At 43.3% G+C, this 19,392-nt stretch overlaps 1 protein-coding gene across 4 annotated transcripts in view; it reads left to right on the plus strand.

Moving 5' to 3' along the window:
* The window catches only part of LOC143956536 (legumain-like), a 248,129-nt gene that overhangs the window by 104,422 nt on the left and 124,315 nt on the right, over positions 1 to 19,392 (plus strand). For 3 of the 4 annotated variants that reach the window (XM_077466740.1, XM_077466738.1, XM_077466739.1), the window contains exons 9-13: positions 2,315 to 2,433; positions 5,977 to 6,066; positions 8,919 to 9,119; positions 11,960 to 12,130; positions 14,370 to 14,437. In XM_077466740.1, the coding sequence (XP_077322866.1) occupies positions 2,315 to 2,433; positions 5,977 to 6,066; positions 8,919 to 9,119; positions 11,960 to 12,130; positions 14,370 to 14,437 (649 nt within the window). Of the gene's footprint in view, positions 1 to 2,314; positions 2,434 to 5,976; positions 6,067 to 8,918; positions 9,120 to 11,959; positions 12,131 to 14,369; positions 14,438 to 17,490; positions 18,693 to 19,392 lie in introns of those variants that run through there. The other variant, XM_077466741.1, reaches the window with a different exon arrangement.

A 19,392-nucleotide genomic window follows, 5' to 3' on the forward strand; every position in this document is an offset into this window, starting at 1 on the left:
TACATTGTAGACAAGTGTCATTTCTTCAGTGTTCTCACATGAAAAGATAGATGGATAGATAGAACATTTGTCTGTTTTGTTGTTTTTAATCTAGATGGCATCTTTTAACAAGATACAATAAAACTGATGTTTTTATGACATGAGGATTTTTTGTATAAATTAGGCGTGTGCAATTTCGTAACAAATCGTAATTCGGCTGAATTTTGCACCTTTCGGACATTCAGATGCATCCAAATGTCCGAATAAAACAAAAAAATGAATTTCAACTGATACGAAATAAATTCTAGTGCATATAACGAATTAATTCGACATGATTCGGTAAGTCCAATCAGCTGATTAATTTTGTGCTGGAGGTTGGATTATTTCTTTTTAAATAACAAACCTACTTCCCTGCACTATGCAAGGGTGGTCCCGGGGAGGGAGGAAGAAAAAGTGCTAATAAAATAAAACTGCTGCAAAACCTATTCCTGTTCACATTACAAAAAAAAAAAGCATAAATAATATAAAGTGATTTTGGCGCATTAGCAATCAACCTAAATAGTGTTGTGACAGTGTATACAGTAGTCCATGAAAAAATGGTCAAAAGGAAGATTTAAAATATACTGCAAACTTTGCCTAATAAGACTTCTGTTTTGTGTATAGAAACATGTAAAATAGGGAAAGTTTTATACTGTATAAGACTGTGACCTGCTGCGCGTCTGAAATTCCTCCCCAGGGCCAGATATTGTGTAGTATGGATTAGGGCTGCGGAAATTAACGATTAATTCCTCTATTAATCGTTAAATTTTTTTTGATCGGTAGTCTGCCTGCCCTGGGGCCGCTTTGGGCCAAGTTGTGGCTGCAGCATAGCACTACGCTCCCTCCTCCTCCACTATACGTTATACACAGTCTTAGGGTTGCCACCTGTCCAGGATTCACCCGGACAGTTCGGGCTTGGAATCATGTGTCCGGGTTTCAGACTGTCTGCAACCCGGACACATTATTTAGACTGGCCTATGGCTTCCCAGCAGGTTTGCTGGCTGCAGTTGTCTAAGCTGAGAGTGTCTGTTACTCTCTTTCACACTCCCCAAAGCCAACATTAACAACCCCCCCCCCAAACACATACAGATGAGAGGGGGGAGAGAGGGCTCGATCTGCACCTCTTCCCCCCCACCCCTACCCCTCTTTGTCTGCCCACACTCCAATCCCTGGCACTGTGCCTCAGAAAAGGGAAATTTGGGCCAGAAATTTGAAGTCCAGCAGCCTCAGATCCAACTGGATGAAAGGTGTTGACTGTCAAGAGGTGAGTGAGCTCACCATCCATCTCACCATCCATCTATCTGTGATTGAAGTCTCCCCCCTTCACTCTCTTGCCTCTGAGTAAGTACACTAAGGCAAATCAGGGTTCTCAGAGCACCCCTTATATCAGAGTTCCCCTTTACACCAGAGGCCACAGCCTTTCCCCTTACATCAGAGTCCTCTCCGTACATCAGAGTTCTCAGTGTTCCCCCTTAGATCAGGGTTCCCAGCGCATCCCTTATGTCAGAGTCCCCAGAGTTCTCCCTTACATCAGAGTCTGCAGAGCCCCCCTTCCCCCCCCCCCGCTTACAGTGAAAGGGAACTCTGCGAATTCAGATGTAAAGAGGAACTCTGTGGATTCTGATGTAACAGGGAACTCTTGTTGTTAACTTCATATGATTAGAAATATTATTTAGTAGCAAAATATATGTATAGTTTATACTATAAAAAAAAAAAATGCTGTGCACCGCTAAAGTGTTCGGGTTTGACTTGAAGAAAAGGTGGCAACCCTACACAGTCTGCGGGCATCTCCCGCTGTGTCTCTCCGAGCTGAATGTGAAAACTTTGGCCGCGCTGTGAGAAAAGTCCCGCCCTCCTCCTAGATCAGCTCATGTGATAGACGCAGTGTTCTGTCTATCACATGAGCTGATCTAGGAGGAGGGCGGGACTTTTCTTACAGCGCAGCCAAAGTTGTCACATTCAGCTCGGAGAGACACAGCGGGCGATGCCCGCAGACTGTAATCCAAGCACTGACTACAGTGAGGCTGCGATTATGGGCATGGCGAGACTGCGATTATGACGTGTGATGTCCTAGACATGCCCCGCTATGTCCGGCTTTGGCCATTGCCATAACAACGGTGCTAAATCAGAAAAAAAGTAGTTGGATCTGTATGTGCATTATAATTAATCAAAATTAGTCGCTAAATCGATTTAAAAAAAAAACACGATTAATCGAACACGAAAATTTTAATCAGTAACAGCCCTAGTATGGATCGTTATCTATTCTATATTTACATCTTCACGTTCTATTTTGCAGTTTACGCCACCACAGCCGCCGACCCTAGAGAGGAGTCCTTCGCCTGTTATTTGGATAATAAACGAGGCACATTTCTTGGCGATTGTTACAGCATCAACTGGATGGAAGACTCGGAAGCGGTGAGTTGTGGTGTTTTTATTTTTTTTTTATTATTTTTTTATTTTTTGTCTTGTTTTTTCTCTACAGGGATTAAAACTAGACCTGTGCGGTTCGTTTTGTTCTGAATCAAAATTCGGACAAATTTTTTGTTATTTGGATGTATCCGAATTGACGAATTACAATAGTAACAAATTTAGCCCCTTCAGCCCCAGAAGGATTTACCCCCCCCCCCCTTAATGACCAGGCCATTTTTTTTGCAATGCGGCACTGCGTTGCTTTAAAGCGGGATTCCGCTGCCTTTTTTTTTTTTTTTTTACCTGTGTCACTGGTGGGCGATTCCTACGGTGTCTTTGCAGTCACGATCGGCGTCTTTTTAACCCCCCGGCGTGACGATTTCATTGCTAAGGAAAACTTTAAAAAAAAAAACAGTCCGGCGGTTTCCATTTTCACTGTGGGCGTTTGAAGCCCACAGGCATTTACTTCCTGGATTGCGATGACGCTGAGCTCCCAGCATCCACCGCTCCATCTCGCACGTGCTCATTGAGTGTCCTCTTTGTTTTCCTTCCTCTTGCCTCCTGTGCTATAGTGGTAATGGCAGATAGAGCTGCCTGCCCACTTTCAAAATGGCAATTTCGGACACGCCCTCGTCACGTGACCGGCGTCCTCCTTCCGAAATCTCACGAGATTTCGGCATGACTGTGTCCCCCACTGATTCCTGGGAAATAGCTAAAAAAATTCCCAGGGACCATTGCGAAGCCGATAAACACGCCTACTCCCACGGGAGGAGAGCCCGGAAGTCGGCATAAACATTAAAAATAAAAGGTAAATACCGTATATACTCGAGTATAAGCCGAGATTTTCAGCCCCTTTTTTTTTTTTTTTTTTAGGCTGAAAGTGCCCCCCTCGGCTTATACTCGAGTCACCGCCGTCTGTCTACCCGATCAGCGTGTCGAGCAGACAGACGGCGGCCATTCCACTATTCGAAAGCCGCGCCTCCCTGTCTGTGATAGGCGGAACACTCAATTTCCCAGCAGTCAGTGGTCCGCCTATCACGGACATCCGCTCATCCTCATACTACGGACGAGGATGAGAGGATGTCCGTGATAGGTGGAACACTGACTGCTGGGAAATTGAGTGTTCCGCCTATCACAGACGGAGGCGCGGCTTTTGAACAGCGGAATGGCCGCCGTCTGTCACAGACGAGAAGAGGTGCGGCCATCCTGGCATGTTTTTACATGCAGATCGCTGCAGAAGGACAAAGAGGCACAGGACACAGGTAGGCTGGACGGACACGCAGGGACGGACACGCAGGGACGGACACGCAGGGACGGACACGCAGGGACGGACACGCAGGGACGGACACGCAGGGACGGACACGCAGGGACGGACAGGCATGTCTCACCCTCGGCTTATACATGAGGATTTTTTGCAATACGTTTTCCCATTTTTTTTTTTTTGTGGTAAATTAGGGGCCTCGGCTTATATTCGGATCGACCTATACTCGAGTATATACGGTGCTGCATATTATTTTATTTCAATGGTCATAACTGCATCTATGTTCCAAAGCCATTTGAATAAGATGAACTTGCAATTTTCTGTACAAAACCGCTTTAACTGACAATGAGACGTTGTACCCAAATAAAATGTATGTCCTTCTTCTTTTTTTTTTTTTTTTTCTCACTGGTCTGAATAATAGTGCACTAATCCTTCATAAATCATGATAAATAAAAAAACACATATAATAGATACCATTTAAAATACCATTGATATAATTATAAATTTATAAAGTCCACATGCAATCCAAAATTGGTATGCAAATACTTCTGTGATAGACAAAAAATAAATTCACTCCAAAATCTGTGCCACACGTCAGTAATAAAGGTGTGTGATTTAGGAAATGGTTATCACCGCCAACTATGAGTGCAATGGCTTCTCATTTCCTCAATAGACCCCCTTGGCCTTGGGTCAAATCGCACTTATATGATGTTTATTAAAAACTCAATCGCATTGGAACAACCCATACGCTGTAAAATATTCGATCCTGTAGTCCGCTCTGCACACCTTGGAACCAACGCCTTCAGGTTAAATGCTTCAAACACGTACTTCTCACCAGCTTCCTTCCTGGTGAGTACACGTCGCCACCATTACTAGTAAAACCAATAAAAAAATAAAGTCCATAAATCTATCCCATAATTTGTAGACACTAACTTTTGTGCAAACCAATCAATATACGCCTTTTGGGATTTTTTTTATTTATTTTTTTTAAATTAAATAATCCAAACAAATTAAAATGAAACATGTTTTTTCGTCTTGCACATGTCTAATTAAAATGCCTCGATTTACACCACCAGCTCACCAAGTATCTGGAATAAGAACTGCATGAGCTGTCCAACGGCAGCCAATCAGCTCTTGTGTTTCTAGAGACCATCCGATATATACAGGGCTGCTGTTAGAAATCGCAGGGGACCCATAAGCCCCCCCCAGCTGGAAGTGACTGAGGACATAGCTTTACCAGTCCCTTTTCTTTAGAGCCTCAATTGCAAAGATGAATGAAATGGAAGTGCTCTGATGCTTCTTGCACATTCACAAACTGAAGTGTAGTAAACAGTTTACTATGTTTCATTGATGAATGGACACATGAGTGATTGGCACCACTCACTGTGCTTGTTTGGAAACGGAAGGGGCCAATAAATTATATATTTACTGGTCCCTTCTTTTTTTTCCTTCCTAAAACCTCCCTGTGTGCCCAGAGCAGCTGCTGGCAGGAGAGGAGGGAAGCCGGAAGCACTGCAGGGGGGGGGGGGGGGGAGCCACACAGGGCCCAGACAGCAGATAGAAGGGGCACATGTGCTAGAACAGTGCAGTGCAGTGTAGCTGGAGGGAGAAGCTGGCAGTGCTGCAGGGGGAGATAGAAGAGGATTGGTGTCTGCAATAAGACCATACAGGCAAATCTCCTGCTCAGCAGATGCTTGGGCCCCATTTTGAACTGATGGGGCCCAGTACAGGAGGGCTGGCTGTACTGCCTTATCAGCAGCCTGGGTATAGATCATGAACTCATAATAAATACAATGTATATATACTGTAACAGAATAGCTGCTTAAATTTCTAATTTGTTTAAGAATCAAAGCCACAAGACGTGGCTGACAAGCCTCCCCCAGCTCAGCTCAGCACAGTTTAATTGACAGTGTGGCTGCTAGGCTGTGCTTTGTAAATGTAACCACGCCCACGCATATGTAACCACTCCCCTGCATATGCAACCACGCCCTGGCTCAGTTTGACAGCGGCTCCCAGCAATAGCCTTCCTGTCACAACAGCAGGTGTACCTAGTGATAGTGTCCTCGACTCCTGTACATGTAACCACACCCCCTGCACACTTAACCACACCCCCTGCATGGTTTGATTGACACCAAACTTCTCTCAGGAAATTTGGTGTCCTAACGGCAGCAGTGTTAAGCACATGTAACCACACCCCCTTCACATGTAACCCCACCCCCAGCTCAGTATGAGATGGGAGTGTTTTCTGTTCTATGACTTCATATAAGATTATAATGTTTCTATTCTAGGAGGATCTGTCACAGGAGACATTACATAAACAGTATTTATTGGTCAAGCAACGCACCAATACCAGTCATGTGATGCAGTACGGGAACCGGGTGAGTGATGGAGACATTCATTGTTGGGTGGAGCTCTATAGACGTGTACACTGTCAGTACATTGTAGCCGTCTACAGAAATCTCTTCTGAGATTTATCTTTAACCCTTTCATGACTAAGCCCATTTCTGACATTTGGTGTTTACAAGTTAACGTCCGTATTTTTTTTTTTTTGCTAGAAAATTACTTGGAGCCCCCAAACATATAGATATAGATATAGAGATAGATAGAATAAAATGTTGTTTGTTGCAATATTTTATGTCACACGGTATTTGTGCAGCGGTGTTTTAAACGCAACTTTTTTGGAAAGGGACACTTTCATGGGTTTAAAAAAAAAAAAAAAAAACTAAAGTTAGCCCAATTTTTTTTTTCTATACTATGGAAGATGTTATACTGAATAAATAGTTACCAAACATGTCACGCTTTATAATTGCACGCACTTGTGACAAACTACGGTATATAAAAATCTCCATAGGCGACGCATTCTATTTTTTTTTTTTTTTTTTTACCGTTGGAGTTAGAGAGGAGGTCTAGTGCTAGAATTATTGCTCTGATGATCACGGCGATACCTCACATGTGCGATTTAAACACAGTTTACATACGACTTTCGTATGCGTTTTTCTTTTGCAGTGACGGGGGAGATTTAATTAAAAAATAATTATTTTTTTTTATCACTTTTATTTCCGACACAAGGAATGTAAACATCCCTTGTGACAGTAATAGGTGGTGACAGGTACTCTTTATGGAGGGATCGTGTGGGGGAGGGGGGTCTAAAAGACCTCCAATCCCTCCTTTGTACTTCAAAGTATTCAGATTGCCATTTTCGGCGATTTCTGAATCCTGTATTTATTTATTTTTTTTAAACCGGCGCCATTGGCAGCCGAGTAAACAGGAAGTGACATTGTGACTTCTCTTCCATGCTTACAATTGGGAGGCTGGAACGAAGCAGTTTCCAGCTTCATTCCAGTCTGTCCCTAGCTGCCAGAAGTGGCGGATTGTCGATCGGGCCTCCCATGCCACCAGGAAGAGCGGCGGAAGGCGGCTTTTAGTTAGCTTTTAGTCGCATCGGTTGTTATCCCTGGATAGCCAATCGCCTGCTCTAAACAACGGTACAGGGTTGATGCCTGTAGCTGCGGGCATCATCCCCGGTATAACCCCCAAAAGCCGAGTCCTCACATCTGCGTACGCTCGGTGGGAATGGGTTAATGAATGTTTCACCAACAATGCTACTTTGTATACTTTGTACAAGGTGGCAGCAAATGCCGTCCATTTACATGTGCAGGTTCTGCTTCCTCCTTAGTAATGCTGCACAGTGGTTGTGTGTTCCCGTTCCTCTAGCTCAATGCAGATGTTTCATTCTTCTGATTGGCTGTAAAATAATATGCTGTGTGTGTTTGTTTTGTTTTTTAATATCTTGGCAATGATGTTGTGTTTATCCAGGCATTACCCAGATTTATCCCAATACCTCCCTTTTTTCCCATCTAGATCCGCTTCCGGCTTTATTCTCTTCTCTTCTTCCTGTAGCCAGATATCACATGTATTCCTCTCTGCAATGTCTTTGTCAGGCATGTCAGATTCATACACAGGCAGCTTCTAGGCCCCCAGTGCCCAACCTGCAACCTGGGGGCCACATTCAGCCATTTGGGGTCTGCTGCAGACACAAATCTGTATTTCCCTATTGCCCTGTTATATCCGTGATCTCTAACAGTCATGTGTGATGTCTCCAGTCTATGACTCTCTTGAAGCATATCCGCAGTCTCAAACAATGTGAATAGTCTCTGATCATCTCCTGTAGTGTGTCTGCAGTCTTTGACCGTCTCCTGTAGTGTGTCTGCAGTCTCTGACCATCTCCTGTAGTATGTCTGCAGTCTCTAACCATCTCCTGTAGCGTGTGTCTGCAGTCTCTGCCCATCTCCTGTAGCGTGTGTCTGCAGTCTCTGCCCATCTCCTGTAGCGTGTGTCTGCAGTCTCTGCCCATCTCCTGTAGCGTGTCTCTGCAGTCTCTGACCATCTCCTGTAGCGTGTGTCTGCAGTCTTTGACCATCTCCTGTAGTATGTCTGCAGTCTCTGACCATCTCCTGCAGTATGTCTGCAGTCTCTAACCATCTCCTGTAGCGTGTGTCTGCAGTCTTTGACCATCTCCTGTAGTGTGTCTGCAGTCTTTGACCATCTCCTGTAGTATGTCTGCAGTCTCTGCCCATCTCCTGTAGTATGTCTGCAGTCTCTGCCCATCTCCTGTAGTATGTCTGCAGTCTCTGCCCATCTCCTGTAGTGTGTCTGCAGTCTCTGACCATCTCCTGTAGTGTGTCTGCAGTCTCTGACCATCCCCTGTAGTATGTCTGCAGTCTCTAACCATCTCCTGTAGCGTGTGTCTGCAGTCTCTGCCCATCTCCTGTAGCGTGTGTCTGCAGTCTCTGCCCATCTCCTGTAGCGTGTGTCTGCAGTCTTTGACCATCTCCTGTAGCGTGTCTCTGCAGTCTCTGACCATCTCCTGTAGCGTGTCTCTGCAGTCTCTGACCATCTCCTGTAGCGTGTCTCTGCAGTCTCTGACCATCTGCTGTATTATATGCTGCTCATTGGTGATATCGAGGGCCACAATTGAGCCACCGTCCCCATGTCAAGAAAGTTGCCCACCACTGTTCTAGGCAGTTCTTATTGACCCAAGACACACCCCCCCCCCAAAACGACATCACACAAGAGCCCTCTTCCTACAAAGTCTGTGGACGGGCTCCCAGGAGTCAAGGCAGCTGAATTGCTGGGGAAAAAACAATGTATATTTGGAGGGGGTTAAGCCTATAAACCCAATGAGACTTTGTTATTGATATTCTGTATCATGTTGCTTTTTCCTTCTCAGACTATTTCTAAGATGAAGGTGAGCCAGTTCCAAGGTAGCGGTAAAAAAGTCGCCCCTCGGATGACCCTGGAGCCCATACACAACCTGGACCAGACCCCCAGCTCAGAGGTGCCCATGGCCATCCTCAAGAGGAAGTTACTGAATACTAATGATGGTACCGAGGCCCGGGATATACTGAGCAGGATAAAGGCCCTACAGGAGGTGAGAGGAGCCGGCCGCTGATACAAACCTAAAATATAAAAATTTGAATTGACATTTTATAGATAAACCTCAGATATATATAAGAAACCCCCAAAAATAATCCTGTTGTGTATTAACAAAAAAAAAGTCTGTTAAAATCAGCAGTTTATGCTAGAAAATCACTTCGACCTCCAAACATTATCTATTTTTTTTAAATCCGAGAGACTAGGGGGAGCCGTGGCTGCTGCAGTTTATGTTGCAAGATATTTGTGCAACCATTTATCAAACACGTATTTTCAGGAACAAATATGTTAAAATAAAATTTATAAACGCACACTATATAATACGATTTATTTATTTTTTTAATTTGTTGTGCCGAGTATATACTGTAGATATCCAACATGTCAAGATTTACAATTTTTCATAGGTGAAGCTTTAAAAGCCTTTATAGGTTATCAGTAGGGAAGGGATACACAACGCCCTTTTTTTTTTTTTTTTTTTTTTTTTTTTTTTTTTTTTTTACATTTCACGCTTTTTTCCATGTTAAAGGTGTAAAAATAACATACAAAAAAAAGTTTCAATTCTTAATCGTTATTAAAATAGAAGTGAACAACAAAAAAACCAGCAGAAAAATAATTGGAGGAGAATGAAAAAAGGAGTTGATTGTGGCTGATTAAAGTAAGGGTTAATAAGGGGTTAAACAAACATTTTTGGGACCATTGTCATTTATACAATAATCACTGCTATAAAAAATGCAGTGATTCCTGTGTAAATGACACTGGCAATGAAGGGGTTAACCAGTGGGTGGCAGTGTAGGGGTTAAGTGTTCCTAGGGGTGTGTTACTAACTGTGGGGGGGGGGGGGGTTGGGCTTTCATTTAGTGAACACTGATCTCTGCTCCAATCACATGGAGCATAGATCAGCGTCACTAGTTGCTAGGCAGAATAGAGAAATGCTGTTTACACGGCATTTCCTCCATTCAGCCGTCCCGTGAGACGATCGCGGGGATGCCCGCGGCGATTGAGTCCGCGGGTCCCACGACCGGACACACGGGGGTCCCGACCAGCGCAGGAGCCCCGCTGCCGGCACGCTCCCGATGGCAGGGCGGCATTGAATATTGGACGTACATGTACGCCAATATGCCTGCCCGTGCCATTCTGACGACGTACATCGTCGTGCGCTGGTCGGGAACCGGTTAAATTGACTTCATCTGCAGATCGAAATTCATCCCTTTGATTTGTAGATGAAGAAAAACAGTAACATACAAAAAGAAACCATGTTTCTTTAGATCTTTCAGCTGAGCAATGTTAATAAACATTGGCCGAATGATGACCATAGAACTATTGCTCTCACTCTGGCATTCACAGAAATGTCACGTGCCAGACCTATGTGTGTGTTTGTATTTGCAGCGTGACGGCAGTGCTTTTTTTTTTTTTTTTTTTTTTTTTTACATTTTTTAATAAAAAATCCTATAACTTTTATTGCTATCACTAACTAGGCGCTAACCAGTCCCCTATGTGATGTCCTTGACAGGGGACAGGTACACTCTATGGAGACATCAGAGGTGTATTAGACCCCCATTGTCTCCCCTGCCTTCTGATGAAGCTAGTCAAGCACAGATTGTGCTACTGTAAAAAATTATTGGCGGGCTGTAAAAATTATACCAAGCTCATGGCTGCAGCTATGAACTTGTTTTAACCAAGTCCTGATTGTTTTAAAACCTCCAAAGGACATGAAGTGGGTAAATACAGTTAGTATGATTACCTAAATCTATCTTCATATTGGCTCATGCATTCTCCTCCCTTGTGTCAGACAGTAGACATGTGCAGTTTGTTTTGTTCCAAATTGAAATTTGTATGAGTTTTCCGTTATTCGGAAATTCGAATGTATCCGAATTACAACCGTAACAAATTTAAACGAATCTGAAATAACGAAAATGAAAATTTTTGGACAAAAATTCAAATCGTTTGCAAATAGAATTTCCAAAGAGAATAGAATAGAAAATAAAAATAGAAAAGAATGGAGTAAAACAGAATAAAATAGAAAATAAAATAAAGGAATAGAATAAAAGAATATAACTTCTGAAATTCGAATTTCAAATAGAATAGAAAAAAAAAGACAATAGAATAGAGACGTATAGAATAAAATAGAAATATCATAACCTTCTTCTGAAATTTGAATAGAATTCAAAAAACAATAGAATCTAACCATTTAACAAAATTTGAACAGAATTTAAAATTGAATAGAAAGGGGGGGGGACAATAGAGTATAACCATCTTCTGGAATCTGAATTTTGAATTTGAATGGAATAGAAAATAAAATAATATAAAATATTAGACTATAACAGAAAAAACAATTAGAATATTTCCATATATTTTGAACAGAATACAGTAGAAAAGAATAGAAAATAAAACAATAGAATGGAATAAAAAGAATATAGCCAAATATTGGAATATCTTTTAAAATTTTGAATAGAATAAATTTGATTTTTAATGGAATTCTAATTTTCAGAATTTGGAAAATGTGTATCGATTCGAACTTGAATAAACAAAATTTATTTTGATTTATTTACATAAATACATTTTCGGTATTAAACACCTTTTTTCGTTCTGCACATGTCTATTAGACAGGCTGTATGGCATTGAACAGAGCTGTCAGTCTAACACTGGACACTTGCTGGGACAGAATGGGGATGTCATCAATAAAATGGTGCCCCATCAAGATGATGGGTCTGTGACCACGCTGTATTGCTTTACTACAGTAGACCAGTGTGTGGTCACTGACCAGATACTTCTAAGCTCCTCTGATTTTCCACATCTGGTCCTTCTTTTTTATATAAATCATCATATCCATCCCTCCAGGCCAAAGCCTTGATCGAGGAAACAGTGAAGAAGATTGTTTCTTTGGTGACGGAATCTGATGAGATGACCGAAGAGATTCTCACCGATCGACTGGATATTCACGATCGCTCCTGTTACCGTGCAGCCGTCGAGCATTTCATGAAGCAGTGCTTCGACTGGCACAACCCTCTGGTAAGTCTCGTCATTATCACAGCCTCAATCTTCTGCTTTTCTTGGGGGTGTCACAGGGGGGCTCAATTCACTAAAGACACATTTTTGCAATTATCTTATGAGATATTCATGTTATCTCATGACCAGTGGCGGCCCGTAATGCAGGGTGCACGGGTGCCGCCTCCCTATCCATTGGTCCGGCCCCCTAATCTACATGCAGAGCGCAAGGCTTTGGACCCCTATCCATACATCTGGCCCCCTAATCTACATGCAGAGCACACAGGCTCTGGCCCCCTATCCATACATCTGGCCCCCCTAATCTACATGCAGAGCACACAGGCTCTGGCCCCCTATCCATACATCTGGCCCCCCTAATCTACATGCAGAGCACACAGGCTCTGGCCCCCTATCCATACATCTGGCCCCCTAATCTACATGCAGAGCACACAGGCTCTGGCCCCCTATCCATACATCTGGCCCCCTAATCTACATGCAGAGCACACAGGCTCTGGCCCCCCTAATCTACATGCAGAGCACACAGGCTCTGGCCCCCTATCCATACATCTGGCCCCCTAATCTACATGCAGAGCACACAGGCTCTGGCCCCCTATCCATACATCTGGCCCCCCTAATCTACATGCAGAGCACACAGGCTCTGGCCCCCTATCCATACATCTGGCCCCCCTAATCTACATGCAGAGCACACAGGCTTTGGCCCCCTAATCTACACGCAGGGTGCCGGATGTATGGATTGCAATGGGGGGGGGGGGGGGGTTGCTTTTTTTTTTTTTTTTTTTTTTTTTTTTTTGAAGCACATGATTAGATCCAGAGGCTCTAATAGACTTAAAAAAAAGTGTGCACAAGGGAAGCCAACGTGAAAGTAGGTGAGGTTGAAAAAAAAACACAAGTCCATCAAATCCAACCTATGTGTGTGATTAGATGTCAGTATTGCATTGTATATGCCTGTATGTTGTGGTCGTTCACTTGTTTATCTAATGTAGTTTTAAATTCTCAATGCTCCCCGCTGAGACCACCGCCTGTGCAAGGGAATTCCACATTCTTGCTGCTCTTACAGTAAAGAACCCTCTACGCAGTTTAAGGTTAAACCTCTTTTTAATTTCAGTGAGTGGCCACGTGTCTTTTTAAATTCCCTTGCGTGGAAAAGTTTTCTCCCTATTGTGGGGTCACCAGTACGGTATTTGTACATTTGAAATCATATCCCCTCTCAAGCGTCTCTTCTCCAGAGAGAATAAGCTCAGAGCTCGCAACCTTTCCTCATAACTAATATCCTCCCAGACCCTTTATTAGCTTTGTTGCCCTTCTTTGTATTCGCTCCATTTCCAGTACATCCTTCCTGAGGACTGGTGCCCAGAACTGGACAGCATACTCCAGGTGTAGCCGGACCAGAGTCTTGTAGAGCTGGAGAATTATCCTTTTATCTCTGCAGTTGATCCTCTTTTTAATGGATGTCAATATTCTGTTTGCTTTGTTAGCAGCAGCTTGGCATTGCATCCCATTGCTGAGCCTATCATCTACTAGGACCCCCAGGTCCTTAGATTCCCCCCAGAGGTTCTCCCCCCAGTGTATAGATTGCATTCATATTTTTGCCACCCAAATACATAATTTTACATTTTTCTACATTGAACCTCATTTGCCATGTAGTTGCCCACCCCATTAATTTGTTCAGATCTTTTTGCAAGGTTTCCACATCCTGCGGAGAAGTTATTGCCCTGCTTAGCTTAGTATCTTCCGCAAATACAGAGATTGAACTGTTTCCCCCATCCCCATCCTCCAGGTCGTTTATGAATAAATTAAATAAGATTGGTCCCAGCACTGAACCCTGGGGGACCCCACTGCCCACCCCTGACCATTCCGGGTACTCCCCATTTATCACCACCCTCTGAACTCGCCCTTGCAGCCAGTTTTTAATCCATGTACTCACCCCTATGGTCCATGCCAATGGACCTTATTTTGTACAGTAAACGTTTATGGGGAACCGTGACAAATGCTTTTGCAATGTCCAGATACACCACATCCAAGGGCCTTCCTTCATCTAGATGGCAACTCACCACCTCATAGAAGGTGAATAGATTGGTTTGGCAAGAATGATTCTTCATGAATCCATGCTGATTACTGCTAATGATACTGTTCTCATTACTAAAATCTTGTATATAGTCCTTTATCATTGTGCAACATCCTAATCCTAAAATGTTCTGTGTTAGCGGTGATATGAGACCTGACTGTGTATTTGTCATTGCAGTATGAATATTCCATGAGACGGCTCTACACTCTGGTGAACCTCTGTGAATCCGGATTTCCACTAGAGAGGTAACCATCTCTGCCTTTCCTTGTAGTAATGTTAATTTCCATCTATAGATCTGCTCTGTATCCTTCACCCTGCGACTCTTCTGGGCAAAAAAAGCAACAATGGCAGCCGCTCTGTTCAGTTTGCAATTAGCATAAGAGGTGCACATGGGCAGGACAATATACAGACCAGGACAAGGGGGTCCCCAGCACACTTTCTGCTGCCTTGTAAGGTGAAGTCTTGGCTCTCGGGGTGTTGCAATGTCAGGGTTCCTGGTGTGTTTCTGTCAGACAGGGTGCCCCTCCTCCCTCCCTTCATGGCCACCCAACAACGCAGCTAGCAAGGAGAAGACATTGACAGATGGTACTTCTCTCTGTCTCCAAGCACTGGTCCAAGAGAAGCATTGCATGGGCAGTGCAAGGAGAAGGTCACCTAGAGCCAATGGTGAACATGCTGAATTGCACCCCCCTCCCTAAGATGTATGAGCATTATATGTCAGCAAACCCCCCCCCCCCCCCCCCCAAAAAAAATCAAGCACTAATGTACCTGCTTATCCCCCATAAAAATCTGCCCCCTGGTGAAATCCTCTTCTCAGCATGAATCTTTGCCCCTCCAACCCCCAGCTCAAAATTCTCTTATTTCTCATATACCCCCAGCATAAAAACACCCCTCTCCAAAATAAACCCACCCTTCTAGTACAAATCCTCTACCCCTCAAATTTCCCCTCTTGAGCACAAATCCCCTGCCCAGCACAAATTCTCCCTAATCCTCCATTCTAGAACAAATCCCCCAAATTTACCCTCCTAACAAATGTATCCCCCTAAGCATAAATCCCCCATAAAAATCTGCCCCCTGGTGAAATCCTCTTCTCAGCATGAATCTTTGCCCCCCCCCCCCCAACCCCCAGCTCAAAATTCTCTTATTTCACATATACCCCCAGCATAAATCCACCCCTCTCCAAAATAACCCCACCCTTCTAGTACAAATCCTCTACCCCTCAAATTTCCCTTCTGAGCACAAATCCCCTGCCCAGCACAAATTCTCCCTAATCCTCCATTCTAGAACAAATCCCCCAAATTTTACCCTCCTAACACAACCCCCTCCCCTCCCCTCCCAATCATCCCTGCTGGCACAGATTCCCCCCCCCCCAATTTCCCCTCCTAGCACAAATACCCTCAATCATCCCTCCTAGCACAAATCTCTTCCCCCACCATGTTAAATTTTCTAGCACAAGCCCACTAAAATCCCCCCTCCCAACACAAATCCCCTCAATTTCCTACTCCTAGCACACCTACCCAAATTTCCCCTCCTAGAACAACTCGTATCCCCTGCCACCCCCCAACCTCCGTGTGGTGCCCCCCCCCCCCCCACCTCGCATGTTGCCACAGGGTCCAGGGCAGCCGCCCCTCCTGCCCATCCCTTGTCCTGGTCACGGAAATGCGGTGGGAGGGGAGATTGTGAGCCAAAATGTGCCAGGATAGCGTGAAAGTGCTTGGAGAAGAGTGAAGAGCCATCTCCTGCTAGCTGCGTTGTCGGAGGACTGTGGAGGGAGGAGGGGCACACAGTCCAGGCTCACAACTAGCCTTAGACCGCATATAGAAAGATGGGACAAGGTTCTACGGGTACTTTGTTCCCTGGGGAAAATAATACATTAATAAAAATAGAAGAGAGACTTTTTTTAACCACGTCAGCTCCGGAAGGATTTACCCCCTTCCTGACCAGGCCATTATTTGCAATACGGCACTGCGTTGCTTTAATGGACAATTGCGCAGTTGTGCGACAATATACCCAAATATAATTTTTGTTCCCCCCCCCCCCCCCCCACAAATAGAGCTTTCTTTTGGTGGTATTTGATCACCTCTGAGGTTTTTATTTTTTTTTTTTTTTTTTTTTATATAAACAAAAAAGACCAACAATTTTGAAAAAAATATATTTTTTTAATTTCTGCTCTAAAACATATTAAATTTTTTTTTTTTTCAAAAATCTAATTTCTTTCTCAATTTAGCCCAATATGTATTCTTCTACATATTTTTGGTCCAAAAAAACCCCAATAAGTGTAAATTGATTGGTTTGCGCAAAAGTTATCGCAACTACAGACTATAGGATAGATTTGGGGACTTTTTATTTATTTTTTTTACTAGTAATGACGGCGATCATTAAGTGACACTTTTTGGTGACCAGTGACACAATACAGTGATCAGTGCTAAAATAATGCACTGTCACTGTATAAATGACAAGAGGAGAGCTTGACATCAGGGGTGATCAATGGGTTAACTGTGTTCCCTATGTGCATTTTCTAAATTGATGGTAAGATGAATGAACATTTGCATTCATCAGCCAGGAAGCTGCGCATGGGACGTAGTTGGACATTCCAACATGACAATGATCCAAAACACAAGGCCAAGTCGACCTGTCATTGGCTCCAGCAGAATAAAGTGAAGGTTCTGGAGTGGCCATCTGTCTCCTGACCTCAATATCATTGAGCCCCTCTGGGGAGATCTCAGACGTGAAGTTCATGCAAGACAGCCCAAGAATTTACAGGAACTGGAGGGTTGGTGCCAGGAGGAATGGGCAGCTTTACCATCTGAGAAAATGGATAGAAGGAGATTATTTTTCTCTGATATCCCTGAAGAAGTGGGAGTCTCTGTTCCCCCAAAACGCATTGGCTTGATCACTTTTCACTATTTTTTAGAAAATGATTACACATTTACCTTTTTCAGTTTGCATCTCATTGGACATCGGGCGCTCCTTTTTTAAGCTGTCAAGTAAATTGGCTTCTAGTTCAGTGAATGGGTCTTTAGGTTGCACTGTCGATGATCTCATTGGGTAGAATAGGACTACATGATGCCGAGGTGCTTTTCATTTTCTACATATTTCCTGGGACCTCTGTTTTTAAAATGGCAACAGATCTGAGCGGTCTTTGCTCATGGGAACATTTGTTGTGCTGTGTATATAACGGTCCTTTTTATCAGTTGTGGGTTCAGATTGGTGAGCAGCTTTCATTTTGTCCTGCCTGCCCTGTTATATAATATTTAGTATTTTATAGACACACTGACACTATTTTGTGTTTTTACAGCATCATCCGTGCTATGGATAACGTCTGCCAAGGTCTTCACTGACACGACTGACAACATCGAGTCTTCCAGCAGAGGGCAGTAGAGGGGGGCACTGGTGATGATTAATCCTCTCTACCCCCAGCTGAAGCTTCTACCTCAATCCTGAACTTTACTCTATGACCATTTTTGCCTTCAACGTCACAACTCTTCAGTACAAACCTCAATCTTCATTTACAAAGCCAAGACCATCTAAGACTCTGTTGGTTATTGGACCTGAAAAGCTTGAGCAAGGCCCTGATCTGTACATCCAAAGCAAGGCGTATGTGGGTGACCTCCACACCCCTCTGAATGCACATGGGGGTCAGGAACCTCCCCCTATGAAGTCGAGGCCTGCCCCCAAAAAGGTCACCAAACAACGTAGAGAACACGACTTGAAGAGTGATGACAATGATTGGGGTGCTTGACCAAAGCGAAGGGTGGAAATTGACTTGGACTACCTCTGGCCAGTTTTAACGTCTGACATGAGTTTGATCACATTTTTGATTTTAGAGAAATTACTAGACATGTGCGATTAATTTCTGTAAATTCGTACATTCGGGAGGATCCGAAATACGAATTGCTATGCTTCCGAATTCTGTACAAAATACGAAATTCCATTTACGAATTTCAGATCCAGATTCCTAACGAACATTCGTAATTTTTATGAAAAGTTAACGAACCTAAAATCTAAAAACTCAGGAAGACAGCACAGGGATGGTGGGAGCCCCTCATAATGAGCAGAGGGATGGTGGGAGCCCCTCATAATGAGCAGAGGGATGGTGGGAGCCCCTCATAATGAGCAGAGGGATGGTGGGAGCCCCTCATAATGAGCACAGGGATGGTGGGAGCCGCTCATAATGAGCACAGGGATGGTGGGAGCCCCTCTTAATGATAAATTCATTATAACAAACATTTGTAATTGCTACGAAAAGTTAACAAACTGAACGGAAATTTGTATTTTGGACGAATTCTAATACGAAACAGAATGGAACGAAACAAATTTATTGATGGCGCACATGTCTAGAAATGACCACAAACTGAAAATGTAGCTTTTAAGGTATTCGAATGCAGATTGTACATTTTGTACCACTAGACTGTTTGTTTGTTTTAATTGCAAAGCATGTTTTGGTGTTATTCCTTAAAGACTAGATCTGTCACTCGGGTAATAAATTAAGGAAGTCAATATTCTTGTGTCTTTAGTGCATACCACAGACTGCTGCCTAAGGCCTCATGCACACTGGACATTAAAATAATGCTCTAAAATGGCAGTAGCTTTGCAGTGAGTATTTCAAAGTTTTTGCAATAGTGCTTTTTAGCGTTTTTTATTTTTATTTTCAATGGATCAAAAATGTCAGACGCTGGTGAGCCACAGTTTTGAGCATTTATCAGCGTTTTTTAACGTTAGAGCATTTTTACAGCTGAAAAAACTATGCTCAGAACCCACTAGTGTGGGTTTTATATATATATATATATATATATATATATATATATATATATATATATATATATATATACATTTTTTTTTTTTTTAACCGTTTCCCTACCTGTCCATTGTCGTATGACATCTGCAGATGGGATCTCCCATCCTGGGTGGGCGTTGTATGACATCCTCAGCTTCCCAGCGGTATAGGGGGGCGTACGTCACCAAGGAGCCAATGCGCGTGCCCGGCGGCTGCGCGATGTCTGCCTGGCACACATGATTGCTCATTACAAAGCAGGACCATGTATCTGTGTGTACATTATATAATTTTTTTTATGGTTGAACTAGATGGACTTGTGTCTTTTTTTTTTATTTATTTTTTTATTTATGTTTTTTATCTTTATTTAAGGAATTCTGAATACACAAATATGCCATACAAACAACAAAAACAATCATCTGTAAC

The sequence above is a fragment of the Lithobates pipiens genome, unplaced genomic scaffold, assembly GCF_037356315.1.
Source record: "Lithobates pipiens isolate NorthernLeopardFrog02 unplaced genomic scaffold, aLitPip1_a1.2 Scaffold_37, whole genome shotgun sequence".
In the NCBI taxonomy this organism is placed as follows: domain Eukaryota; kingdom Metazoa; phylum Chordata; class Amphibia; order Anura; family Ranidae; genus Lithobates; species Lithobates pipiens.